Source organism: Pectinophora gossypiella, chromosome 28, assembly GCF_024362695.1.
Source record: "Pectinophora gossypiella chromosome 28, ilPecGoss1.1, whole genome shotgun sequence".
In the NCBI taxonomy this organism is placed as follows: Eukaryota; Metazoa; Arthropoda; class Insecta; order Lepidoptera; family Gelechiidae; genus Pectinophora; species Pectinophora gossypiella.
In genome coordinates, this window is record NC_065431.1 from 6,048,799 (window position 1) to 6,076,296 (window position 27,498).

At 43.7% G+C, this 27,498-nt stretch overlaps 2 protein-coding genes across 2 annotated transcripts in view; one reads left to right on the forward strand and one right to left on the reverse strand.

The window, feature by feature from the left end:
- The window catches only part of LOC126379162 (zinc finger protein ZFP2-like), a 127,884-nt gene that overhangs the window by 76,685 nt on the left and 23,701 nt on the right, over nucleotides 1-27,498 (forward strand). The gene's annotated exons all lie outside the window — the stretch shown is intronic.
- The window catches only part of LOC126379090 (uncharacterized), a 51,472-nt gene that overhangs the window by 16,360 nt on the left and 7,614 nt on the right, over nucleotides 1-27,498 (reverse strand). Inside the window, exons 11-39 of the mRNA XM_050027653.1 lie at nucleotides 26,892-27,020; nucleotides 25,863-25,964; nucleotides 24,651-24,778; nucleotides 23,513-23,656; nucleotides 22,955-23,090; nucleotides 22,435-22,530; nucleotides 21,370-21,480; nucleotides 20,571-20,660; nucleotides 19,519-19,690; nucleotides 18,910-19,073; nucleotides 18,388-18,490; nucleotides 17,808-17,930; nucleotides 17,412-17,582; nucleotides 16,800-16,987; nucleotides 16,503-16,607; nucleotides 15,931-16,045; nucleotides 10,895-11,055; nucleotides 10,004-10,085; nucleotides 9,150-9,329; nucleotides 8,670-8,756; nucleotides 7,452-7,553; nucleotides 6,637-6,783; nucleotides 5,913-6,055; nucleotides 5,232-5,423; nucleotides 4,687-4,794; nucleotides 3,320-3,537; nucleotides 2,545-2,718; nucleotides 1,554-1,650; nucleotides 738-839 (exon numbers count right to left, since the gene is read on the reverse strand). Coding sequence (XP_049883610.1) covers nucleotides 738-839; nucleotides 1,554-1,650; nucleotides 2,545-2,718; nucleotides 3,320-3,537; nucleotides 4,687-4,794; nucleotides 5,232-5,423; nucleotides 5,913-6,055; nucleotides 6,637-6,783; nucleotides 7,452-7,553; nucleotides 8,670-8,756; nucleotides 9,150-9,329; nucleotides 10,004-10,085; nucleotides 10,895-11,055; nucleotides 15,931-16,045; nucleotides 16,503-16,607; nucleotides 16,800-16,987; nucleotides 17,412-17,582; nucleotides 17,808-17,930; nucleotides 18,388-18,490; nucleotides 18,910-19,073; nucleotides 19,519-19,690; nucleotides 20,571-20,660; nucleotides 21,370-21,480; nucleotides 22,435-22,530; nucleotides 22,955-23,090; nucleotides 23,513-23,656; nucleotides 24,651-24,778; nucleotides 25,863-25,964; nucleotides 26,892-27,020 — 3,870 coding nt within the window. The remainder of the gene's footprint in view (nucleotides 1-737; nucleotides 840-1,553; nucleotides 1,651-2,544; nucleotides 2,719-3,319; nucleotides 3,538-4,686; nucleotides 4,795-5,231; nucleotides 5,424-5,912; nucleotides 6,056-6,636; nucleotides 6,784-7,451; nucleotides 7,554-8,669; nucleotides 8,757-9,149; nucleotides 9,330-10,003; nucleotides 10,086-10,894; nucleotides 11,056-15,930; nucleotides 16,046-16,502; nucleotides 16,608-16,799; nucleotides 16,988-17,411; nucleotides 17,583-17,807; nucleotides 17,931-18,387; nucleotides 18,491-18,909; nucleotides 19,074-19,518; nucleotides 19,691-20,570; nucleotides 20,661-21,369; nucleotides 21,481-22,434; nucleotides 22,531-22,954; nucleotides 23,091-23,512; nucleotides 23,657-24,650; nucleotides 24,779-25,862; nucleotides 25,965-26,891; nucleotides 27,021-27,498) is intronic.

Below are 27,498 nucleotides of genomic sequence, written 5' to 3' on the forward strand. Positions count from 1 at the left end.
ACGATAACTGAGGACTGATTCAGGCCATGATTCTGAGTTGATATCAAGTGGAATTTTCCGTCGCAAAAGTATAGACCTGAAAATAGTTTAAGAAACATTAAAATGTCCGTGAATTTTCCGACAGGAAATTCCACTTGATATTAACTTAGAATCATGGCCTGAATCATCCCCGTCAGTATTTGTTAAGTTGTCACTAACACCCATACGTACTACCTGTACATACATTGCTGTATCGCATACATCGCTGTTATGCAACGTTATGTTATGTGATGCTATGTTATGCTACGTTATGTTGTGTTACGCTATGTTATGGTATGCTACGTTATGCTGTGTTATGCTATGTTATGGTATGCTACGTTATGCTGTCTTCTTCTTCTTATCGTGTGGGTCGTGAGGTAGAATACCAACCTCATCAACCCTGCTGTCAGGGTTATAATTGAGCCGCCAAAGGCCCCTGACATGGCTCATGTAACGATTACTCACTTACATCAGTAAATAGTAACCGGGACCAACGGCTTAACGTGCCTACCGAAGCACGGATCATCTTACTTTCGGACAATCAGGTGATCAGCCTGTAATGTCCTAACCAAACTAGGGATCACAAAGTGATTTTTGTGATATGCCCCTACCGGGATTCGAACCCGGGGCCTCCGGATCGTTATGCTGTGTTATGCTATGTTATGGTATGCTACGTTATGCTGTGTTATGCTATGCTATGTTATGCGGTGTCATGTTACCTGAAGAGGAAGCAGCACGTCTTCTCCTGGACGGAACTCGTAACCCAGTGCAGCCAATGACGCAGTGAACAACTTGCAGCCAATACCAAGTATTTCGTCCACCTGTAGGTATAAAGTGAAATATACTTGACACCAGGGTTGGTGACCTTGCATCATGCATGAGGTCACTTGTAGCAGACCATGGAAGTCCACAGGAACATCGGAGGGTAAAAATGATGTATGGGTGGTGGGATGTCACATTTAGTATGGGAAAACTTCCAGATCTACGAAAACTGCTCCGCATCAGGGAAACACCCTATGGTCTGGCGAAACAATCAAACCTAGATATTTTTTTTTCTTATAACGCCTTTAAACATTAGCCAAATTTTATCGCCCGTGAAAAAGAACAAAATGGCGGAAAAACAAGATGGCCGCCATACAAAGTATTCTATATTTTGCTCAACTGTTAGAAGTAGGTCTTTGGGTAATTTTCGAATAAATGTTATTCGGGTTGATATAGGAACGTAACCCAACATACGCGAAGCTGTTTCTGTAGCAATCGCACCATCTAGTATTAGAGGAGTTCAGAAATGGAATAAAGTTATTTTACTCGAACTCAATTCGAGATATACTCCACACTCACAGAGTATTTAAAAAATCAGCCAGTAACGGTTACACTGACTGTTTTATCCAGTCACCTCTAGCGCCACCTATATTCCGTCAGTAGTATTACCACTGCGTTCTCAATGCCATCTATTCGTCTTCTACGTAGTTCCATCGCCAACCACTAGATGGCGCTGTTATTTTAGATTGTTTCTTATACTACTTTATACGTACAGTTTTCCTGGTCCAGAGATGCGGACGGCGCACGTGAGACATGCACGCGGCAACGATCGCGCTCGCCGACGACTGCAGTAGAGCATCCCTGATGAACCTGGGATACAGCATAACCATAACATAAGCATACGAGAGCCTCCGTGGTCCACTGGTTGAGCATTGTGCTCACAATCCGGAGTTCCCGGGTTTGGATCCCGATGAGGACAAATTGCTTTGTGACATGTGACCCCTAGTTTGGTTAGGACAATACAGGCTGATCACCAGATTGTCCAAAAGTAAGATGATTGTGAAGCCGTTGGTCTCGGTAATTACTTACTGATGTAAGTACGTAGTCGTTACATGAGTCATGTCTGTGGCCTTTGGTGAGTCAATCATAACCCTGACATCAGGGTTGATGAAGCTGGTAATCTGCCTCACAACCCTCACAATAGAGAAAGAAGACGACTATATCCCAATTGGGCAAGTCACAGGTACATCCATCACAAGATGAACTAAGTACCCACACCTCCCCGAGTTTTCTGTTAGACCAACGTGATAGGTGGTGAGCCGCATTACCGTATATCATGGTCCAGCCAACTGTGTTATAGCCATAACTAAGAAACGGGCTCCAACATCACAAACCCCACCACACTCGCTATGACAAGTGATAACCGATTTGAAAGACGCATCCAAAGACAAGCCACGAGCAAGTGAAAACGCCTCAGATGACTCGAAAGACGCCTCGACTTAGTCTGCTTCGACTAAAGACGCCTCGATGAAAGACGCTTCGACGAAAGACACCTGGATGAATGATGCTTCGACGAAAGACTTCTTGGTGAGAGATGCCGAGACGCTTCGACGAAAGACGCCTCGATGAAAGACGCCTCGACGAAAGACGTCTTTAAACTCTTTAACGATGCTTCGAAAGACCTCTCAAGAAAAGACGCCCTGAAATACTTCTCTAAAGACATATTACGCTTTTGAAGAGGTCAGAGACGTAAACAATACCAACTTGTTGAGGTCCGCAGGGCGGCTGCCGCGCAGGATGGTGCGCCCCCTAGCCGTCTCCACGTAAGCAGTCAGCACCTTCCACTCGTAGCCCTCGTCGGGCACCGCGCCCTGCGGCGACACCGGGCTGGGCGTCTTCGCGAACTCCCAGAAGACTTTCACAGCTGATATCGAATACCTGGTGGAAAGGCAGAAGTTTAAACAACATAACATAATACGTAACATACTTGAGCTCACGACGAGTGATGTGCTGTAAAAAAGTAAGTAGTAAAAAGGCCCAAAAGACAAGTAAGATCTGGGGGATTAAAATGGTCACATCGAAGCAATTCAACTAGGAAAGCAATATTGCTATTAGACAGTTGTTTGCATTGCGCACTTACTTTTTTATGGGCATACTTATATCAAATTTCAATATTGCTTTTTTAGATTAATTGCTTCGATGTGGCCGTTTTAACCACTCAAAGCACACATAAACGGACAATTTGAACAAAATATGCAGCCAGTACTGTCCTTAGTATCAATAAAGAGGTTTTACAAGAGGAACATTTAAAAAAAAAAACATTTTATATTTTTTTAAGAACGTCTTTTCCCCGGCTAGAAGCTGCAGTTGTTTTAGGCGGATGAGACCTTCGTTATGTAAAAAATGTCGATTCAAAGTGTATCTATGTTACCTACTGAATAAAGATATTTTTGAATTTTAATGGTGGTCAAGTGAATAAGCAACTATCATGCTTAAATAAGGAGGGGCTTCTAAACGCAGTTTGACGAGTTTGACCAACTTGTTAGTTCCCGGGCGCGCCAGCTCATCAATATTATGCTTGAATGTCTCAGCTAGCTCGTCCAGGGTGGAGAACAGCACCAGGCCAGCTGCTCCACCGGGGGATATCTTCCCGGTGGGGCCGATGCTGTGGGGGTCCCAGTAGCAGAAAGCCTTGTCGTCAGCCGCCTTCCACACCCCAACGCAGTAGTCCTTCGCGCAGATCACGCCATGTTTGTGCTGGTGAAGGCAAGTGAAAGAACATAGCATAACGTACATAAACTGCTGGGTACAGGCCTCCCCTCAATCAACCGGAGGGGGTATGGACCGTACTTCACCACGCTCCTCCACTGCGGGTTACTGGGGGTATTTGGGCTAGTAGGCCAGGATCAACTAACGAAGCCTTCCGAAGCACGGAATCGTCTTAATTTTTTGGACTATCAGGTTATTCAGCCTGCAATGTCCATGCCAGACAAAGGACAGTCTCACAAAGTGATGCAATCAATGTTTCCATCGGGAATCGAACCTGGACTTCCACATCGTGAGCCCAACGCTCTAACTACTAGACCAAGGAGCAAGCTCACGACTATATTATCCAAGTGAGGGACTTTATATATTGCGTGATATTTGGATCAGATTTGTACAGAATTATGTTATTATTACCTATATTGCTACTCTTTATTTTGATCAGAAGATTAATGGGTGGAAGATGTGTTGTACCTAGGTGTAATAACAATGGTCATCATTTTATTTAATACCCAATAACACAAACATTTTTTTTTTTTAAAGAACGTCTACGGCCCTGTGCCGAGGTTTTTCTTGCAGCTTCTTTTCCCCGGCTATACAGGTTGTGAGAAGCTGCAGTAGTTTTAGGCGGATGAGACGTTCGTCATGTAAAATTGACGATTCAAAGTGTAACTATGTTACCTATTGAATAAAGATATTTTTGAATTTTGAATTTGAATTAAAAAATGCATATGTCTGAAATCCATAAAATTAGAAGGATAAACGAAGGCAGCGTTATGCAGCGCCATCTATATTAATACTTTTATTAGGGAATGTGGCATGGAAAGTGCCTTGGATCCGTAATTTCCAGATCGTGTGCGGTGAAGCCAACTAGTTGACCAGCTAGTTCCGTCCACATGCAACAGATGGCGCCACCATTCATAAATAAAATAATAATGCAGACGCGCTATCGAAGTTTACGCAGCGTGACGCATATATACAACTTCCAAACATAACACCGTTGGATCGTCGATCCCTAGTCACACTACCAACTTGTGGCTTAGTTCGGTACCATAAAAATATCCTTTAGCAGTACACCCTCGCTACCAAACGTGAGTCAAAGCTCTTACCATTAATTGTGACAAATAACAGTAAAAAACTTACCCCAGCCTCGAAGAACTTCTTCAACCCTCGTTTGAGGTTCAGCACGCCACCAGTATCGCCAGCTTTGACATCTCCATTCACCACGTTGCCTTCCACCTCAAGTTTTACCTGACAGCCAAACAAGTGTTATCAAAATCAATGCCAGTAAAGCTGGCACCATGGGCTTTCAATACATTATAACCAGTAAATTTGCAGGAGTATTGAAGTTTTTTTTGGCGTGACTTATTGCAGATTTGCCGCAGATGGCATTAACTACTTGGCCGGACAATGGGGAGCGCTGAAGGCTCTCACCCGGTACAACGTTTAAGACAACAGGCCTGAGGGTACCCAGTTGGGCGCGAACCTTGGCTCAGGGCTTCGTCTGAGAGGAAAAATATTTGAAAGAATTAATCGACTCTAGTAGGTCGATAGCGATAAGCGTTGATTGAGAGAAATCGTCGACCACGCCGGCGGGGTCGGTATCGGGGTCCTAAAGTGAGCAGCCAAGTTGAAAGAACGCTTACTCTTGTAAGGGTATGCGTGATTGTATGTATGTATGTACTCACATTAAAGTTGGTGACGTGGAACTCCTTCTGCACCTCAGAAGGCACGAGTCTAGGCCGTTGTCGCGCGGAAGGCACCGACATCGTGTATAAACGGTCGCCATACTTCAAGACACCGTCTATAAGCGACGGCTTCCAATGTACGTAGGGCTCTATGTTGTCAACGACTATGCCCATTACTGCATTCGCTGCGTCCTGGGGTAATAACCAATCATTTATTTGCAAGAACACAAAAGAGAAGAAAGAATAGAGAAGGAAAGAGAAATGGTATTGGTATACGCGGTCCGTTTCCCTCAACTCCACGTCTGAGCGCCTATTTTGCGTGACACCAGAAACGACTGGATCACTTCAGCCAGCCTAATTCCCCAGGAAAATCTGACAATCCTCCCATATTGCTGACCACCTCGGGGACGCACCCCGTCAGGCCAAGGTGCCTGGCCTGGTAGTTGGCGACTCATCCACACTCCAGTAGAACATGTCACGAGTCATCGCATTGGATGCCTCATGACGGGTACAGGCGTCGTGGTAGACCGCGACAGATATGGCGTGACGACTTGGACACTGGAGGGACTGGCTGGAGTACGCACTCAACCGCGAAAAATGGAAAGAGGAAGGGGAAACCTTTGCCCAGCAGTGGGGTCTTGTAGACCAGATTGGATCATAATACCACGTAGTTCATAATACCTGGTTATCCCGGTTAGGCTTGTCCATGAAGTAGTTCTCATTCTGCGCGACCCTGCCCCTGACGGAGGCGACGGTGCGGCCCATCCTCATGAAATACTTGCCCATCGCGGCGTCATCCAGGGGCTCCACCAAAGCTTCTTCCTCTGGACGAGAAAGTTTGGTATTAGATGGACCGTTCACGAGGTAGCAGTGGTGGTAGCTGATCCACTGATGCTGGCTGATGCTGCTGGTGTTGTGTTTCCCGACGCGTAATATGAGTCATCGACGTGAAGTCAGAGGACCCGAGCAGGACAAGGGTGAGAGTGGAGTCAGTAGTAACCGGGAACAACGTGCCTTCTAAAGCACGGTTCACCTCACTTTCAGACAATCGGGTGATCTGCTAGCAATTTCCTAACCAAACTAGAGATCTTTGTGATATGTGGGAACCGAGACTCGAACCCGGGACATCAGATTCAGGAGTACAGATGATATGACACCAATGTGAGCTACACCCTTTTTTTTGACGTGACTTATTGTAGATTTGCCGGAAATGGCATTATGGCGATGAGGGCTCTGACCTGGTACAAAACTCAGCAGGTCTGAGGAAGTCGAGGAGCGAACCTCAGCCCAGAGCGTAGTATGACAGGATTATATTTGAAAAGAATCGATCCTAGCAGGTCGATAGCGATAAGCGCTGAATGAGGGAAACCGTCGACCACGCCGCCGGGTATCGGGGTATTCTCACCGGCAGCGACATCTTCGCCCTCCTCAGCGTCTCCCTTGGCGCCAGGCTTCTTCTCCTTCAGCAGGGAGGTCAGTTCGTTGGTCACCGTAACTGGGTACAACCAGTACGGCGCAATCATCTGTTTGTTGTCCAAACCGCCCTTCTCCACTGAAAATCAGAAATAATCATTTGTTAGATTTAACGAGCTCCTCCGAGCTTCGGAAGGCACGTTAAGCCGTTGGTGCCGGCTGCATTAGCAGTCGTTAATAACCACCAATCCGCACTGGGCCTGCGTGGTAGTTTAAGGCCCGATATCCCTATCCATCCATAGGGAAGGCCCGTGCCCCAGCAGTGGGGACGTTAATGGGCTGGTGATGATAGGTGATGATAGATTAAACAAAAGAGTCGCAGTGGTGGCCCAGTTGGAAGAACGCTTCATTCTCAATGTGAGGTCGCATTCATTTGTTTTCAAATCCATGTTTGAATCGTAAATGAATCGTAAATGATCACATGGCTCAGTGGTGAAGGAAAACATCGTGAGGAAACCCACGTACCCGAAAAATGCGTTTCGGAGACCTAACTTGTCTTGAGCTGGTTTTCCCTTCGCGGGTTGGAAGACAAGCAATCGCTTCTGTAAAATAACATACTTACCTGTCAAATCTTCACCTTAGGTAATCAGACCCTGTGAAGACGGGGTAACGCTAAGAAGATAGTTTTTATGATATGTGCCAACCGGGAAACGAACCCAGGGTCTCCAGGGAGACCAATGCTCTTATCTTTCTTTGCTCTTAATGCTCACGAAGGCCGTTTACCAGCACGTCAAGAAGGTCACTTACCGAGTTTATCAATAAACTCCCCTGGACTGGCAAACACCATCAGCACAGGACAGGACTCTGGAGGGACGAACTCTGGTTCCGGCTCCGGTAAGGCTTCACCCTCTGAAAGTAGAAGTATCAATAAGTAGACGTTAAAATCTGATCATCATTTGGAGGAACATGAGGAATTTCCAGGCTACGTTCGCCAATAATAATATAAATGGCGTTGTACAGCTTTAACGTGATAATTAGGTACTTACTTACCTATTTTCTCATTACTCGGGAACATAATTATTCTAAAATACAATGTATCTGATGATCTGGTGTAATGATCTGGTAAAGGTCGCGGGAAGCCGCTGGATGCGGGCAGCGCAGGACCGATCGTCGTGGAGATCCTTGGGGGAGGCCTATGCCCAGCAGTGGGCGTCATACGGCTGATGATTATGATGACAATGTAATGGCAGAAGCATAAATAAAAATAATTGTTGCTTGATCACATTATGTATAGAATTATGTTGCTACATATATATTACTTCTCTTCATTTTGATCAGAATAATAATGGGTGGAAGATGTAATTGTGTCTGGGTGTAATAACTAGGGTTATCATGTATACCCAAAAAACAAAGATAAAAGATGCATACGCCTGTTAACCATGAAATTAGATGGTTAAAGGGCGAAAATCTGTACAGCGCCATCTGATATTATTTTTGAGGAAAGTCCTTCATTGACCTAATGCGCTAGGATTATTAAGAAAGAAAGATCGAAACATGACGTTTGCCGGATTTGAACCCTCCTTTCACCCTAAGCACATCGGCGAAATTTCGCCAGTATGTCGATATTCTACAGACTGCACTTCAGGAGGAGCTCGTGTAGATACACGAGCTCATTCCACCATTCCCCTTTTATCTTCGGACTTGCAGACGTACGGCCGGGTTCCATCCCTATTTGGTAACCCCCAACTATTCGCACAAAGCGCTTCGCATCGTCCTTCATTATGCGCACTGCTAGGGAGTGGAATTCTCTGCCGTCTTCTGTATTTCCGAATGTATATAACCCGGGTGCTTTCAAGGCCAGAGTGAACAGGCACCATCTTAGGCCTCGTCAATGCCTTCGGGCAAGTCTGAGGCCAAGAACAAACACATCAAAGGTAATAAAAGAGTCTCCGTCCTAGGCGTTTAGCCAAGTTGCAAAAGATAATGACTATCGACAGTGACTTTACATCCGTGAAGTGATCTTACCACCACCAGCCTCTTCATCTTCCTCCTCTTCGCCGCCTCCTTCTCCTGTCATCTCATCCTTGATGCGCTGGAGACGAAGCTCGTCACCTGTACAATAAATGTTCATCATCACAAATTTAAAAGCCACGCTCTTTTCGGTGTAGCAGTCTCCATGCTCCTTTTTTGGGAGAAATGGGTAGTGGTTTCCCTCTTGCCTTCCGCCCCGCATTTCTCTGTCTGACGCGAGTGGTTTGGCGCCCAGAGTAGTCTATTTCAAAGCCGTGCTAGGACTCCTGTCCTCCGCCTCTGAATAGTACTGACAATGTTCTGACTGTTCGTTAGTCACTCGAGAACAGCTGAACCTATTTGGCTAAATTTACTCTTGAAATATCCGTGGAAGTCCAGGGAAGGTTTAAACGATGAGAAAACATGGAAAAGGGTAATACGAAGTTCGCCAGTTCATGTACTTCTTAATAGATAAGCCATGCACAAAGAACTTACCCTTCTTAATCCTCTGCGGTGTCAGCAGCCCCTTATGCAGCGTGGGCGCAGGATCAAACGCCACCACCTTACCACCAGCTGCCATCCACAATCCCAGCTGGTGGTAGTCTCCCAGCAGCAGAGACACCGTCGTCGGCTTGCTCGTGTCGTACCACATCTTGAAGAGAAGGTCTTTCATCTCTGTTGAAGAAGGTAGCTAGGTGAAGACCGTATGACCCGCATGGGTTTGTGTGTGGAGGAAGCAAGAGAAATGTGTCAGGATCGAAACAAATGGAATTCCATAGTCTCTGTCTGCTTACCATCATCTCTCTAGCAATATTCCGTTTTCCACAGGGTCTGCTTACCTAACCTGAAGATTTGACAGGTCCGGTTTTCTACAGAAGCGACTGCCTGTCTGACCTTTCAACCCGCGAAGGGAAAACTAGACCAATACAAGTTAGGTCACATACCTCCGCAAATGCATTTCTCGGGAGTGTGGGTTTTCTCACGATGTTGTCCTTCACCGCTGAGCACGTGATAATAATTTATGATACCTATGTATATACCTTACCCCTGTATCCTTTCATATTCTTTATCAGCTGATGATCCGTGCTTCGAGTGGATCTTTACTGATGTAAGTACGTAGTCGTTACTTGAGTCAGGTCGGGGCATTTGATGGCTCAATAATAGCCTTGAAACCAGGGTTGATGAGGTTGGTCATCCACCTCACAACCCACACGATAGAAGATATAAGCCGGATATTATGTAGATCTTACGAGGAATTTAACCCACTGACGACTTTTACGGAACTGAGTTAGATAACGAGCTGAGCGCTTTAAACTTCCAAGGTTGAAGCGAATCAGCAAAGGCATTACGTTTCATGGGTTCTTCTTTAGGCATTTCTTCTCCTTCACCGAGCTCTCTTTCGTTTTCTTCTTCTTCTTCGCCACCGCCTTCCTGTGAATGAACAAGAGCGTCAGATTTTAGAAACAGTCCATGTCGGAGTCAGTGTGGCTTGGGAAATAGGCCAAACGTGAAATAGGGTATTTGACTGGGTCAAAATGCCAATCTAGAAATAAAAGTCCGTCTAAGATGATCAAAACTCAATCAAATATGATTTTACTTTTCGACTCCATCATCATCATCAGCCCATTAACGCCCCCACTGCTGGGGCACGGGCCTTCCCTATGGATGGATAGGGAGATCGGGCCTTAAACCTACACGCGGGCCCAGTGCGGATTGATGGTTATTAACGACTGCTAATGCAGCCGGGACCAACGCCTTAACGTGCGTTCCGAAGCACGGAGGAGCTCGAGATGAAAACTTTTTTTTGTGGTCCATCCTATAACCGGCCTTTGCGAAAGTTGCTTAACTTCAACAATCGCAGACCGAGCGCGTTTACCGCTGCGCCACCGAGCTCCTCGACTACTTGAACTTACATTATAACGTAATTATTTAGTATTACGGAAATTATAAAATACCTCTCTTACAGTCACGCACGCGTAGATATCGCAAAATATAGTGGATTAAGTAAAAATAAGTACCACGTTTGACCGCTTTTTCTATTGCTATTTCCATACAAATTCAAAAAAAACTTTCGTTTTGACGTTTCGTAAAAAGTATCTCTTTTGAGAGTAGTAATCGGGTCGTCGGGATCGTATATTACGTCCTTCGGACGCCGATACTTTTCAGTACCGTCCCTAAACGGGATGTATTCGAAATCGGTCGGAGATCATCATCATCATTACAATGAAGTGCACACTCACTCCAAGTTTGTCAGGCAGCCGCAGCGGCAGGCGCGTCGACTCGCCCACCTCTATGGAGAACGTGTTGACACCCATCTCGAACTTCTCCGACAGATCTTCTACGTTGATGTCCTTGCGGCCAGTCTTCTTCACGTGGTTCTTGTAGTACTCGGAGCCAGCCTCTGTTGGTTATAGTAATAATGAAACACTTTCATCATGATCAGCCTTTGGGGATGGCAGCGGTGTGTGCCCGCTGAATCCCTCTTTACCTTGTCTCGTTCAGTTGGGTACGTTCCAATCACAACACAAAATTTTACGTCCAAAACGTTTATTGCACTTCTCACAGTCCACCATTAATTTTAACTACCTAACTAACCAATCATTCATCTACCATAAAATAGCGCACACACTTAGCCATTTCCTTTTTCCACTTCTTATATCGTACTGTCAAACTCTTGTGTCTCTCCCTACTCCCGTGTGTGTGCGGGAGCGCGGGCGGGGAACGACCGCTGATTGGCCGACGGTTTTCACGATTGTCAAGCCGCCACAAGCCCATTAACGTCCCCACTGCTGGGGCACGAGCCTTCCCTATGGATGGATAGGGAGATCTGAATGAAACACTTTATTGAACACAAATTTACAGTCAGGAAGACAACCTACGGCCTGGCAAACCTATCGCATCTGGAACTTTTTGATTTTCATGAGACCTATTTTTTCATAAGTCTTGGTCAAATTCTATCGCCGTAAAAAAAATGGTGGGAAAACAAGATGGCCGCCATACAAAGATTCGAACAAATACAGGACACGCGAGCTGCTTTAGCAGCGAGCGAACCACGCGAAATCTAGTCTAGTTTACAGGATAAACGTATTCAAAGGTGGGCAAAGGATGCCCTTCTATGATATGTTATGTAGATAGATAGATAGATAGAATCATTTATTTTAGGTATAAGTAGGTATTGGTACACAGTAGGAGTGACAAAGTAATTAAAAACTTATTTCTAAAAAGGGACGTCAGCTCAGCCATATGTTGTGACACTCCGACATTGAGGGAGTGCCACAACGCTGATTTTCAGCTGTGCCCCAAAAACACTAAAACAAAATAATATAAATGCTTAAATCTAGATAATAATCAGAACAAATTTAAAATTAATGAACTGTGTTAATAAAGTGTGCAAGTAGAGGGTATATTTGCGTGTGTTTGTTAGGATGTGTGTGCGTATGTTCGTTAAGAGGGTGTGTAAAAGTGCGTGTGTGTTTGTGTGAATAGGGTGTGTGTCAGTATGTGAAACGTATGGCCCGGATAGTTAGGATAACTATAGGTAAATTTTGGTCGCTTAAATAAATTGTTGCTGGTTGTCATACAATTATGAAACCAGTTAAATATAAAGATAAGGTTTTGCGTATACAGAGTAGGAGGTAAAATAACAATTAAAATTAAAATTAGAAGATAAGGGTATTTATGGCAGAATGTTGAAACTGTATATTAATTACAAATGTCTTAATTTTATTTTTAAACGAGATAATAGATTTAGCGGTACGTAAGGGTGGAGGTAGGTTATTCCAAATTTTGGCTGCGGCATATTTGAAACTACCTCTGAAGGAATTGGACTTGTGTCTACCAATATGAAGGTTTTGTAGTCGCATTCGATTTGACCAATTAAGTTTTTTGTATAAATAATTTGGATTATGTGTTTTAATAACTCCAAAAAGTAGAGTAGCGAGATGAATGTGGCGTCTACTCGACATTTTGAGGATCTTTGAGGAATTATAGTACGGGGTTACGTGACTCCGTGGTGGAATTTTATAACAGAATCTCATGCAAGCATTTTGGACACGTTGAATTATTTTTTTAGTCTTCTCTAATAGCCGTGGACCATAAACTGTATCGCCATAATTAAACCTGGACAGTATTAAAGATTCTACGAGCCGTATACGAAGTTGTACATTAAGGAGGTCACGAATTTTGTATAAAATTTTTAAGCGATAGAAACAATTCCGTGCAATGTCTTTTATATGGGTTTCAAATCGAAGTAGAGCATCAAACGTTAGTCCTAAATTCCGCGTTTCCTCTGTGCGACAAATCAGGTTACCCTGCAACATTATAGTAGGTTTACTAGAGATAATTTTATCAACTTGCTGACGAGTTCCTAATACCATGAATTTCGACTTATCAGGGTTCAATACGAGGCAGTTACGTTGAGACCAATCGGATATACGTTCTAAATCTTCGTTAATATTTTTAACTGCTACATCAACGTCTTGAGGATGAAAATTTAAATATAATTGTAAGTCATCAGCGTATATGTGAAAGTTGCACTTTTTGATGTTTTTAGTTATATCCGCACTATAAAGAATGTAAAGAAGAGGACCTAGAATCGAACCTTGTGGCACACCTCTTCTAATAGTTTCAGGAGAAGATGATGAAACTGAACCATCTGCTCTGTGGATCTCTACATATTGACGCCGTTCCATTAAATAACTTTCAAACCATTTTATTGTGGCTGCACTAAATCCATAATAAGCCATCTTAGCTAAAAGCAGTGTTAGATTCAGACAATCAAATGCACGGGAGAAGTCTAAAAGTACAAGAATAGTGCCCATACCTTTGTCCTGGGCTTCTAGGATATTACCTGTTACGTCTAAGAGAGCTGTGGATGTGCTGCGCCCCTTTCGGAAGCCAGATTGCAAGTCGGGAAGAATATTATTGTTCTCTAAGAAATCAACTAGTTGCAAATAAACAACTTTTTCGAGGATCTTTGAAAGACAAGGTAAGATGCTAATGGGTCTAAGATCTTTATGGGTTTGTGGGCTATCCTTTTTTGGGACAGGGTTAATTTTAGCAATCTTCCATGTATTGGGAAAGACAGAAGTAGAAATAGATCTATTTATTATTGAAAGAATAGAATTTAGTGTACAAGGTAGAGTCATAGTAATCATATCCAAACATATACTGTCATTACCAAGTGCATTTGATTTGAGAGATGAAATAATTTTACGTATATCATTACTAGTTGTACATTCAATATGAAACGTAGCTGTGCCAAATCTATTTGATAAATAATGAGACAAATCGAGATTGTTTACAAAGTTAGAACCGGGTAAAGTCAAAAACTGGTTATTAATTTCCACAGGATTTGATAGGTGGCTAGGAATTTCAAATTCGATCTTAGGAGGTAGAACATATTTTTTTAAGTTTTTCCAGAGGGATTTTGGGTCCCTAATGTGTTGATTAATATTTAAATTAAAATATGCAGCTTTTTCTTTGAAAAGAGCTTTGTGGGCTACAGTTTTTAATTCTTTAAAATACTCGCGATCACTGTCCTTTTTAGTATTTAAATATTTCAAATGAGCTGCATTCTTTTTACTCGTTATTGTCTTTATAGTATCTGTGAACCATGGATGCGAAAGACGTCTAATGACGATGGATTTAATAGGAGCATGCAAATCAAATAAAGTCAATAACGAACAATTAAAAACAGACACCATATCATTAACGTCATCTAGAGTCGAGATTTGGCACCAGGGTATTGAGCTTACATCATCATTGAATTGTTGCGGTAAAATGTCCTTGAGAGGTCTATAAGTTAGACGTTTAGGTGGGAGCTTTGGAGGTTTAAAATTGAACTGACAGCAGATAAATGCATGATTCGACTTTTTATTTCCGATAACTTCGATATCTACTTGACGCACGCGAGCGTCGGTACAAACAACGTCAAGTAAAGTTGAGCTGTGATCAGTAAAATGTGTAGCAGATGTTACAACCTGCTGTAAACTATAAATATCTAAAAATTCCTTAAGTTTTTTTACGTCTGCAGCATCTTTATTAAGCATATTTATATTAAAATCGCCTAGCAATATTAAATTGTCACATTGTGAGAAGACATTAACAGATTCATAAAGTGCATCAATAAAAGTTTGAACGTTAAAATCAGGGGGCCGGTATGCTGTTCCAATTATAATTTTAGTCTTATTTATATTCAATTTAATCCAGAATTGTTCTACATTTTGAGATATTGGATGTTGACACATTTTCACGACAAGTCCTTTTTTTATATAAAATCCAACACCGCCTCCCTTAGTTTTCCCGGTAGTAGAAGGGCGCGGAGCTAGCCGAAAGTTATATCCTGGTATAGAAGGAGCTCTCCCTTCTTCACCAGATTTCAACCACGCTTCATTAATTGCTAGAATATCTATACATTTCTGGGTGACAGACAATATAATTTCGTCATGGTGCTTCCCTAGTGTGCCAGGATTAAACAGACCAACTTTTAAATATTTGTTACGCGTCATTGTATATAACAAAACGAGTATTTGTAAAATATAGTAAACATATAGATTATGCTGGCTATCACAAAAACTATCACAATATTTAGATGCAAAATTAAAAATAGATCCCGTCCACCCTGATATAGATTATAAGCGTGATTTACGTGATGCATAGTCAAAACTAAACAGTTATCTTCGTAGTATGAATTAGTTGAGAGAAAAAGTGTGAAATGAGTGATTAGTGTGTAGTGATAATAAGTCATTTTAAAACGAATTAATAATAATATGCACAGCAAAATTGCACGTAAACATGAAACAGATAAAAAAATATTATGTCCTAATAAAATTACTGGATAATTAGTTAACGTTAGAGCCAACAAAAAGAGAACCAAAAACTCTTATAATATCTAATTGCGATCGTAATCGGTGCCGTGGCGCTCCCTGCTTCTCACGCACATAGACCCGACCGTCTCTCGTCCAGGCATACTTGCATTCGTTGTTATTTTTTCTCCTCCTTGCTTCATAGAAAACCTGACGATTGGTGCGTGTTAATCTTTCATTGAAATAGATGGAAGCTGGTTTTCCTTCAAAACTCATGCCTTCAGTTGTGACAGCTCGGCGCACCCTGGCGGAAGATAAAATCTCGTCTCGAATTGCACGACGAGTGAAGCGTACAGCAATAGGCCGTGGCCTGGAGGTGGTGGCGTGGGAGACGGGATGGGCGATGGCGGAGCCAGATGAAGCACCTTGAGAAGGTCGGCCGATGTGTTAGAACCAACAAAATGTCTCACCCAAGAAGTTGAACATGTGGTCCTGGTGCATGCCAGGTGGAGGAACGGCGTCTGTGGCAGCTGTGAATGCGGCGCATGCTGGCAGCGCCAACGTGCGGCCAGCCAGGTCATCCTCCTGTCATATTGCATTACGACGATCATCTCAAACCTTTACACCTTTGTAACGATCACTTTGTGATCCCTAGTTTGGTTAGGACATTACAGGCTTATCACTTGATTGTCCGAAAGTAAGATGATCCGTGTCTCGGAATATTGAAGAATTGAAGAAAAAAGGATTTTGTTTTCTTTCTAAAAATGTATTTTTATTAACCTCCCTGCACAAACAAGCAGTTTTCGTCGTTTTCAGCCAACCAAACTTTACATTTTTTGATTTTGATATTTCCAATCCCGCGGAATCGAAGTCGGTATTGCATTCCCTAGTCAGATTAGAGAATTCTGATTCCTCAGTCACCCTAGTGGGTCGATAGCAAAACGTACTGAATCAGGGGTCAATCTCGAGGTTCTGAAGTGTGTTGTCGCGAGCCGATTGAAATATGAAGTGTGTTGTTGCGAGCCGATTGAAATATGCTTACCGGTAACTTGGCCTTATGAGCAGACTTGCCAATAGCGCTGTTCTCGCCTCGAGGACCCATCAGGATCTGTGCGGTGCCTCTGTTGAGCCACTCGAAGGCTTTGTTCTGAAAGAGAAAGTCACAGATGAATAACTGAAATTAACCAGCCGAGAATTTGTCACAAGGCGGATTTGCTTGAAATAAACCTAGTTCAGCCGCTGGTGGGGAGCGGAGAGTTGCCGTTCTATACGTAGTGTTATTCCTTATTCTATGCTATTGGTTCAATGTGGTCTTTTCAACCGCCCTGGTCTTCCTCACCTCCAGCTTGGTCTCAGGAGCGCCAATCTCAGCGTTGAGCTTGCTAGCGATGATGTCGACCGGCGACAGGTTGAAGCTGTCATCAGAGCCGGGGCCCAGGTTACCCATGATGACGTCAGCGAGCTCATTGATATTGTTCTTCATGCGGACGAGGCACGCGGCTGCGCGGGTGTCGTCCGACGGGAGCCCTGTGGCGGGGAACAAGACAAGCTATACCATTGGCGTTGGGTGCACTTTGGATTCTCACTCATTCGTCATTAATCATCATTCGTCATCACTTATCAACAGTCATTCATCAGTCATCATTTTCTCATTTTATCGAGACGCTCGTGATTATCAACCATTATATTTCATATATCAACCATTCGTTAACAGCAATTATTCTTCATCAGCCATCATTCGTCATTACTCAATATTCTCATAAGGCACTATCATTCGTCCTCGGTCATCATTCGTCATCAGTCATCATCACTTATCATCATTCATCATTAGCCATCATCAGTCATTATTTGTCATCAGTCATCATACGTCAACTCATCGGCCATTAGTCATCAATCACTCACCATCATTGGTCATCTCATCAGTCATCATCTCATCAATTATCACACTCACCGTTCTCATCGCAGCCATGTGGATCAAACATGTACAGATGGTTGTCATGTTTCCACACCGCCATCGACCCGCCGCGCGCCGTGAACACGCCCGCCTTGTTGTCCTTGAACAGCGCCGCTAACGACTGCTTGAGGGACATCACGCCACTGCCCGGTTCCGGGCTGAGCTGGCCTGGAAGTTGAAATTTACATGTGATGAGAAACATTTCTAGCTCATTCATAAAAATGCTCTATTCGTTTTTCTCCTCATTTAACAGAATGCCTCCTCCATTTCCCAGTTCATCCTTGTTGGCTCACCAATGCTCTGAATTTACTGAGTGTTCAGATGTTTGTGGGAGTTTTCGGGAGGTTTTTATACCTGAAGCAAGAAGTGGATGCCTTTCACACACTGACTCACCACTAAACTGGCTGTCCATGATATCAGTCTCAATGCAGTCGTACTCTGATATCTGGAAACGAGGCAGCACATCAGCCGCTGCTAGGGTTCCCGTGGTGCCGGACGATACCTCCTCTTCCTCGCCTGAAAACCCAATTCTATTTTTATCTACTATCTACTCAGCACGTATTTTTACCGTGACTTATTGTAGATTTGCCACAAACAACATTGCATCAACTACTTGGCCGGAGCTGCTGAGGGCTCTCACCCTTGGCGACAAGCCTGATCTAATCTAACCTAAAGATTTCACAGATCATGTTTTAAAAAACCATTATGATCCTAACATGAATTAATCCAGCGTAGAAGCCATCATCATCACCTCTCTAGCGTTATCCTGTTTTTCGCAGGGTCCGCTTACCTAACCTGAAGATTTGACAGGTCCGGTTTTTTACACAAGCGACTGCCCGTCTGACCTTCCAACCCGCGAAGGGAAAACCATCCCAACACCTCAATTACCTGCGACCTCAAAGTAAGAGTTTAAAAGCGTTCTACTGGACTACCACGGCTCAACAAACAAAAATATAAAAAAGACCAAACTGACCACCTTCGTTCTCTTCGCTCTTCGCCGGCGTCTCGAAGTTTATACCCAATTTGTCGAGGTGTTCCATAGTTTTCTCGTAAAGAATATCACCGCGGACCAGGCACTGTGGAACAAGTAGAGCATTTGTTATTATTATTTGCAATCCATGTGTTTTGGGAGGAAGCTCCATGACTTCCTGGGGACCACTTAAATGGCCGCCATTGGCAGGGTCCTACTGCGTATGAGAGCCTCACAGCTCAGCTGAGAGCTGCACAGCAACAGCGCCTCATCCTCTTTTAAACAGAATCTGCATAAAGGAGACACGGTCAGCTCCATTCTTTGTAAGTAGGTACTTGTGAAGTCTGTGGAAATAGCAACAATAAACATCCGGGTAAAAATTTTGAAATTTTCCTGAATGTGACACAACAACTAAAAACAACAAACATTTACAAAAACATCTCAGAATACACACAATTTACGTCACCTTTGAGGACGGAGTCGGGGTTCGAGTTACCATCTTAGAATACGGATGACGACACTCACCTCATTGATATCAGCAGGAGTCCACTCAGCGGGGTCAATCAGCTCGGCCATGGCGATGGCGGCGATGGACGTCGGTGTCGCCTGCTTGTTGCGGTGGTCTTCTGGGAACCTTTCGTCTCCCTCGTGGAAGTTGCCGCGGACTATCCATCGGCTAGGGGCCACGGCTGTTGGAACGAGACAGCATGATTAACATAAGAAAGCAGGAATTTATGGACGCTGCCGAGAATGCTGCCCGGGTGACAAAATCCTGGGATGAAAAATCTGAATGCCATCTAAACGATATTCTCACTCGGACGGGATTCTAACCCAAACATTCACTTAACGATTATCAGCTGTAGATTAGGAAAAAACTGTCGTTTTTACATATTTGCGAAAAAGTCTCCGAGGTCCTGTGGTTAAGCGTTGGGTTAAGTAGTAACCGGGACCAACGGCTTATCATCTTTCTTTCGGACAATCAGGTGATCCTGTAATGTCCTATAACCAAACTGGGAATCACAAAGTGATATTCTTGAGGTGTCCCCACCGGGATTTGAACCCGGGACCTCCAGATCGTGAGCCCAACGCTCAAACCACTGGACCACTGAGGCGAATCAAAGAAATGTTACTCACGCGTCATCTTGTTGACAGGCTCAGGGCGCTCCCCGAGCTCGAACACTCCGATCTCAGAGATGCTGAACGGCTTCCTCTTGAGGTTACGTACGTTGTCCATGAAGTATTCACAGAGTCGTGTCACCCGGGTGAAGTAGAGGAGGCAGGCCTTGCCGCCACCTTGCAGGCTTACCTGTAAAAAAGGGTCATCATCATCATCATCAGCCCATTAACGTCCCCACTGCTGGGGCACGGGCCTTTCCTATGGATAGATGGGGAGATCGTGCCTTAAACCATCACGCGGGCCCAGTGCGGATTGATGGTTATTAACGACTGCTAATGCAGCCGGGACCAACGGCTTATCGTGCCTTCCGAAGCACGGAGGAGTTCGAGATGAAAACTATTTTTTTTGTGGTCACCCATCCTATGACCGGCCTTTGCGAAAGTTGCTTAACTTCAACAATCGCAGACCGAGCGCGTTTACCGCTGCGCCACCGATCTCCTCGAGTAAAAAAGGGTACAACTTGCTATTTCCGAATGGGTGCAGAGGTACACCTCTGGCTACCAGTCTGGCTAACAGCCCAAGCGTTCTCCAAACAGGGCTATCCCGGATTCTGCAAGCTTATATCTTGATAAAACACAACAATCTATTCTTTATAGACTCCATCATCATTTCACTACAGTTCTCACAGCGTCAGCTTACCTAACTGAAGATTTGACAGGTCCTGTTTTTACAGACTAACCATGACCTTCCAGCCTGAAGGGGATAAACTAGCCTTTCTCCGATATGTAGGTTTCGTCATGGTTAAGTTTTTTTCTGATTACAACCATCATCTTCGAAAATTAATTCAGATTCAGTGATTCAAAGCTCAACCCGAGATTGATACCCATGACTTAACGATCTGAATCGTGTGTTTTGTCAAGGTTCTACCGTTCGCAAGAGTACGCTTACCTAACCTGAAGGTTTGACAGGTCCGATTTTTCACAGAAGCGACTGCCTGTCTGACCTTCCAACCCGCGAACGGAATACCAGGACACGTAATGGGACACTGAAGGCTATTAACAATACTAACCCTCGTGCCATATCTATCAGCTGGCCACGGATGGTACACGTAATATTTCCCGCCTTCGTTCCATATCGCCGTCTCATACTCTCCAGGGATCTGATGGTTTCAAAGAAGCTTCATTAGTAACTTTATCTACTCCTGAGTATATGGTTGACCATTAGGCTTACCATGGTATAAGAAAACCAAAATGCTCAAAAGTGATAGCATTACAAGGCAAACCTTGAAAATGCTAGCTGTCAGTTTTGAGCGTACCTGGTCTTCTTAAACCATGGCTTGACCAATATCGGTCCTGCCTTTTTTTTACCATTTCGCACTTCTGAATGCAGTGGCCAATGGCGGTTTTTTTTTTTTTTTAAGTGGCAAATCGGAGGATTTTCAGAAGATTTTCTGATCACGTAAGTTATTTATTGATAAACATAATGCAGCGGGCTTAGCACCGTAAGCACGCGACTCTTTCACGCCGCGAAAGAGATCATCTGTCTCTTTCTGTGCAGTACTGTGAGAGAGTGACGGGTGACGTATGTCGAGGCGGTGCTAAACCCGCAGGAATATAGCTGTTAATTAAATTTATACCCGTTTGAAATTTTAAATTTCAAAAAGGAATAGTTGAGAAGTTTTTTTTTAAAGTTGATTTTTTTAAAGCTTTAATAGTTGACAATATCTGGAATGAGGAATAGTTGACAAGATCGGCATATGACCGAGTTCCCTCTCTTAATGTCATATGCCGATCTTGTCAACTATTCCTCATTCCAGATATTGTCAACTATTAAAACTTTAAAAAAATCAAAAAGGTAAGTCTTCTCACCTGTAGGATACCAGAATCCGCTTCCTTGAAGAAGGCTTCGATCCCCCTACACAAATCGAAAACCTTTGGATTGGTTGATATCAATTTGCCCCACACGGCAATTCCTCTTTCCTGGCAACACAAAAACAGTGAACAGTATAAGCTATATTACATCTTTTAATCAATCATGACCAAAAATCTACCTTATTTTTATTTCATACTGTAAGTAAACGTCATCATCATCATCAGCCCATTAACGTCCCCACTGCTGGGGCACGGGCCTTCCCTATGGATGGATAGGGAGATCGGGTCTTAAACCATCACGCGGGCCCAGTGCGGATTAATGGTTATTAACGACTGCCAATGCAGCCGAAACCAACGGCTTAACGTGCCATCCGTAGCACGGAGGAGCTCGAGATAAAAACTTTTTTGTTGTTTTTTTTTTTGGTCACCCATCCTATGACCGGCCTTTGCGAAAGTTGCTTAACTTCAACAATAGCAGACCGAGCGCGTTTAACGCTGCGCCACCGAGCTCCTCATAAAGTAAACGTCATATTTTGTCACAATATTGACAACAAAGGAAAGAGATTGAAAACTGAAGACAAGGCTTATTCTGATCGTGAATTTCAAATATTAAATTACTAAAGTCAAGGCTGTATGGTCCTCAGATCTTTGCTTGCCTTATATAAGGCGAATTTAAACAACAACATTGACAATTTCGTCTTTCCATCAATGAGCCGTGGTAGCCTAGTTGAAAGAACCCTTGACTCTCATTGTGAGGTCGCAGGTTTGAATCTCAGCACGGGCCTAACAACAGATTTTCGTTTTTTTTTCCGAATTCAATTGATTCCGAATTCGTGCTCAGTGAAAGAAAACATCGTGAGGAACCTCACCGAAAAATGCGTTTAGGAGGTATGTGACCTAACCTGTATTGAGCTGGCTTTCCCTTCACGGGTTGGAAAGTCAGACAGGCAGTCGCTTCTGTAAAAAACCGGACCTGCCAAATCTTCAGTGACCAGTTCTCCCTTTGAACGTTCAATTGCTTATCATAGACCTACTTATACGTAGATCTTCATAAATACTAACCTTATGTTTGTATTCCTTGTCGCGTACCCTGAAGTTCTCCTTCAGTTCTCCGAGCACCAATCTTCGGATTGGACCTCCTCGTTCTAACAGGGACTCCTGCAAATATTTGCATTATCATGTTTATTTAGATACATCAAAGTAACAGCCTCCATAGCCTAGTGGTTAGAGCATTGGGCTCACGGTCTGGAGCTCCAGGTTCTATTCCCGATGGGGACACTGTCGAAAATCACTTTTCCGAAAAAGTAAGATGATGAGACATTGCAGGTTGTCCGAAAAAGTAAGATGATTCCGTGCTTCAGGCACGTGAAGTCGTTGGTCCCGGACTACTCGCCCAAATTGCTCCACCAAGCCGCATTGGAGCAGCGTATGGAGTATGTTCCATACCCCCTCAGGTTGATTGAGGGGAGGCCTGTACCCAGCAGTGGGACGTCATGTATGAAAATCTACCCTCGATGCAAATATGCAGCCAGCTGGTGATAGACATTGAGGACCTTGAGGAGCAGCGTCATCTTGTACATACCCTGAACAGATTGTATCCTAGATCGAGGGTCTCGTCCAAGGTATCTTCGTTCCAGGCGCGCGCACGCATGCGCTGTAGTAGAGCCAACGCCGACACACAGCACGCCACACCCGTGAAGTTTTTGAACGTTTGATATCTGATGATCATAATCAGGAGTTGATTAAAAAAAATCCTGCGTGGAACATATATCCAGTTTTAGGTCCCTCAGCCGAGTCTCTGCCGCATCCGTCACACTATGCAGCTCGGCTATGCCACCTGGGAACCGGTGTTGGTGAGGAGTTGATAATGGGAGAGCAACACATACTCAGGCAGGATATAATAAAAGGAAGAGGCAAAACGTTTAGTGCGAATTGGTGGTATATCCACAACATAAGGATGGAATGGAATGAGTGGAATTAATTCGTGCAATTTCTGCGCTCTCTCACGTAAGTGTATCCTATAAAAACTCTTTGGGTTCGGAACCCTTAAAAACAAAACTGAACCGAACTCCGAAATTGAATCGGATGCTGAAATTCAAACTCTCCTGACACTAGAAGACGAGAAGAGAAGACTACTCACCGATAACTAGCGAAGTGCCTGGTAGCTCGCAGTATCCACTTCTCGACGTCAAGCTGTGTGAACTGGGAGTTATAGTTCTTGTCTGCTATTTCGACAGGACTGTGCAGGATGACCTCTTCTTTCGGAAGGGGGATCAGGTCGTCTCTGGGAACATAAATAACATGATGGATTTCTCATCACAAATCCTTGATGGATGGAACACCTACAGGTCCCTGTTGTCAGCCCTGTTGGAAGAACTCTTGACTCGCATTGAGGTCTTGAGAATCCATCACGGTCCTAAACCAATGATTTTCGATTTTGTTTTCGAATTGTTTGCATCGTAGATAATTGACGTCACGAGGTTTTCAGAACTTGTGCCCGGTTAATGACAACAGGCACGCCCCCTATTTCTTGAGACTTAAACTTAGTTGGCGAGGAAAGACTATAGAAAGCTCAGTGAGGTGTGGGTACTTAGTTCAGCTTACGATGTATGAATGACCTCTTGACTACCTCATTAGTCCAGTGGTTGAGCGTTGGGCTCACTATCCGAACGAGGTTCGAACCCCGGTGGGGACATATCACAAAAATCACTTTGTGATCCCTAATTTGATTAGGACATTACAGGCTGATCACCTGAAGGCACGTTAAGCCGTTCGTCCCGGTTACTACTTACTAATGTAATCGTTACAAGAGCCATTTCAGGGGCCTTTGGCGGCTCAGTAATAACCCTGACGACCAGTGACACCACACGATAAGAAGACCTCATTGGTATATAGTCAACTTATGTTATTGGTGACGGACCTAACTAGTTCATCAGCTAGTTCTGCCCACGTGCAACAGATGGCGCCACAACTGGTCATTTGGCGGCGAGGGTGTGCAGCCGCCAAAGGATGTTGTCGTGGTACCGAACAGAGCGTAGCACCCCGCTAGCCACAAGTTGGTACTGACTAAGGATCGACGCTCCAACGTGTTATGTTGAAAGTCGTATATATGCGTCACGCTGTGTAAAACTTCGATAGCGCGTTTCAGGACTGCATTATTCAATGGTGGCGCCATCTGTTGCATGTGGACGGAACTAACTGGTCAACTAGTTAGGTACGCCACAGTTATGTTTACACTTTTGTCTACATCTTCGGGGTAAAACAGTACTTCCACTAACCGTCCAAAGGTGTGAGCGTCAGCCTTCGGGCAGTGGAGGAAGAAGTCTTCCCCTCTTAGCTGCATGATCTGTTCATTGGTGGGGGCAGCAGGCGGTTTCTCTGGTTGGATGGGGGGCACAGGCGGTGGCTATGGAACACAAAAACACCAATGACCTTCCCACCAAGAAGAGGTAATATTTTACTGTACTTATTGATTTTTGTTTTTATAAGTCATGGTAGTAGAGCGCCCAGTTGGTAGAACGCTTGCCTCTCACTTTGGGGTCTCAATAGGGACAACCCCAAGTACTTGGGACATCGCACCAAGTACTAGGGACAACCCCAAGTACCTTGGCCAACACTAAGTACTTGTAACAACCCGAAGTTCCTGGGACAACCCCAAGTTCTTGGAACAACCCCAAGTGCTTGTAACAACCCCAAGTACTTGGGACAACGTACATAAAACGCTCCAGGATTAGGTGAGGCAACCCTATTTTTTAGAAAGCCTGTTCAAACAGTGACAGCTATAAACTGTTCCCATCGTGGTAGCCGACGTAGGGTTTGCAACGGTCCGCTCTCGTAGTTAAGATCTAAAGGGACAAAAAACGTTTTCTTTTTTTCAATTTAACTTATTTATGAATAAAGAAAAATGTAATGAGATACATTTTGTCTCGTTTTTCTAAGACGCCACAGTGTACTCTTTAAAACAAATACCATGTATTAAAAACAAATAACAAATATGGGCATCTGTCTGAAATAAAATTATTTTATTTTATTTTATTTTATTTTTTTTTTTTTTTATTAATTTCCTGTATTGACGTTCAGTAAAAAGTAACTGATTTGACTAGTTGGAAAGTAGCCTACGTATTATAAAATGATAATCTAAAATTGGTATATGGACGAAATATCCTAGCAATAGAGGCTCGCGACACCAAACACTTCAGGACCCCGATACCCACCCGAGGGCGTGGTCGACGATTTCCCTCAATCAGCGCTTATCGCTATCGACCCTCTAGGGTCGATTAATTCATTCAAATACTTTTCCTCTCAGACGACGCCCTGAGCCGACTTTCACGCACAACTGGGCACCCTCAGGCCTGTTGTCTTAAACGTTGTACCGGGTGAGAGCCTTCAGCACTCCCCATTTGTCCTAATGCCATCTGCGGCAAATCTACAATAAGTCATGTCAAAAAAAAACGACATGGCGATGTACGATATCCACTTGAGTTACTCACCTCAGAAACCGTCTTCTGGAAGAAGTCTCTCATTCTTCTTCTGGAAGACTTCCGAGATGACGCCAGGCTGATCGCACTCAGCGAAGCCAGAGGATATTTACCCTGGAATAAATGTCGTGGTCTAGTGGTTAGAGCGTTGGCCTCGCCTAGGGGACCGGGTTCGATACCCGATGTCACTTTATCGAAATCACTTTGTAAGACTGTCCTTTGTTTGGTTTGCGGCTTGAATCACCCTATTGTCCTAAAAATTAAGATGATTCCGTGCTTCGGAGGACACGTTAACACGTTGATGTTATCCAGCTTACGTCGTATCAACCAGGGATGTTATGGATATGAAATTTCAGATACGGATTTAAGAATGATTATTATACCGGATACGGTTACGGATATGGACATTTATTTTATGTTTTTGATATCGGAACACACTTCATTCATGGCACTTGCAACAGTGTCCAAATATCGGTAGTTAGTTATATTTCCCTGATTTAAACGCGGTAAGAACCCGTTATTATGTGTTTTAATTATGATAATAACCGCGTAAACTTAAAACAATGTAGTACTTAACCAAAATATTTGTTAAATTGTAACAGGTTAGGAAATAAACTATTTTTTACCGATTTCAAAAAAGGAGCAGGTTCTCAATTCGGCCGAATAAATAATAATATAATATATATATATATATATATATATATATATATATATATATATATATATATAAGAAATAAACTATTTTTTACCGACTTCAAAAAAGGAGGAGGTTCTCAATTCGGCCGTGTTTAATATAATAACGGGTTCTTACCGCGTTTAAATGGGGATTTGAGACTCCCATTTAAACGCGGTAAGAACCCGTTATTATGTGTTTTAATTATGATAATAACCGCGTAAACTTAAAACAATGTTATATATATATATGTTGTGTATGTTGTATATTATATGTTTATTCGGGGATAACTTCGTCGTGTATGAACCGATTTTGATAATTCTTTTTTTATTTATTTATTTTATTATGCATGTATGATGTCATCTTACATGGTATCTCTTCTGGTCAATGAGGGCGTTGATGTTGAGGCTGTCCCACTCGCTCTGGCAATGCACCTTCAGAGCCTTCAGGTCCAGATCGTACTTCGGCTCCCGGATCAATGGTTCCCTTTGCACCACCTCGGAAACAAAAGTGTATTATAAACAGAATGTTAATATCACGACAGCCTCCGTGGTCTAGTGGTGTTAGGCTCACGATCTAGAGGTCCGGGTTCGATTCCCAACGGGGACATTGTCGAAATCACTTTGTGAGACTGTCCTTTGTTTGGTAAGACTTCAGGCTTGAATCACCTGATTGTCCGAAAACGTAAGATGTTTTCGTGCTTCGGAGGGCACGTTAAGCCGTTGGTCCCGGCTATTAGCTGTAAAAACACCTCCACCAACCCGCATTGGAGCAGCGTGGTGGAGTATGCGCCATACCCCCTCCGGTTGATTGAGGAGAGGTCTGTGCCCAGCAGTGGGACGTATTTAGGCTGTTTATGTATATGTTAATATCACGTGGTTTCAAGGGTTTATGCCCGATTCATGGCAATAGGCTTACCCCCTATCTTCTTCTGGTTGTGAGGTGAAATACCAACCTCATCAACCCTGGTGTCAG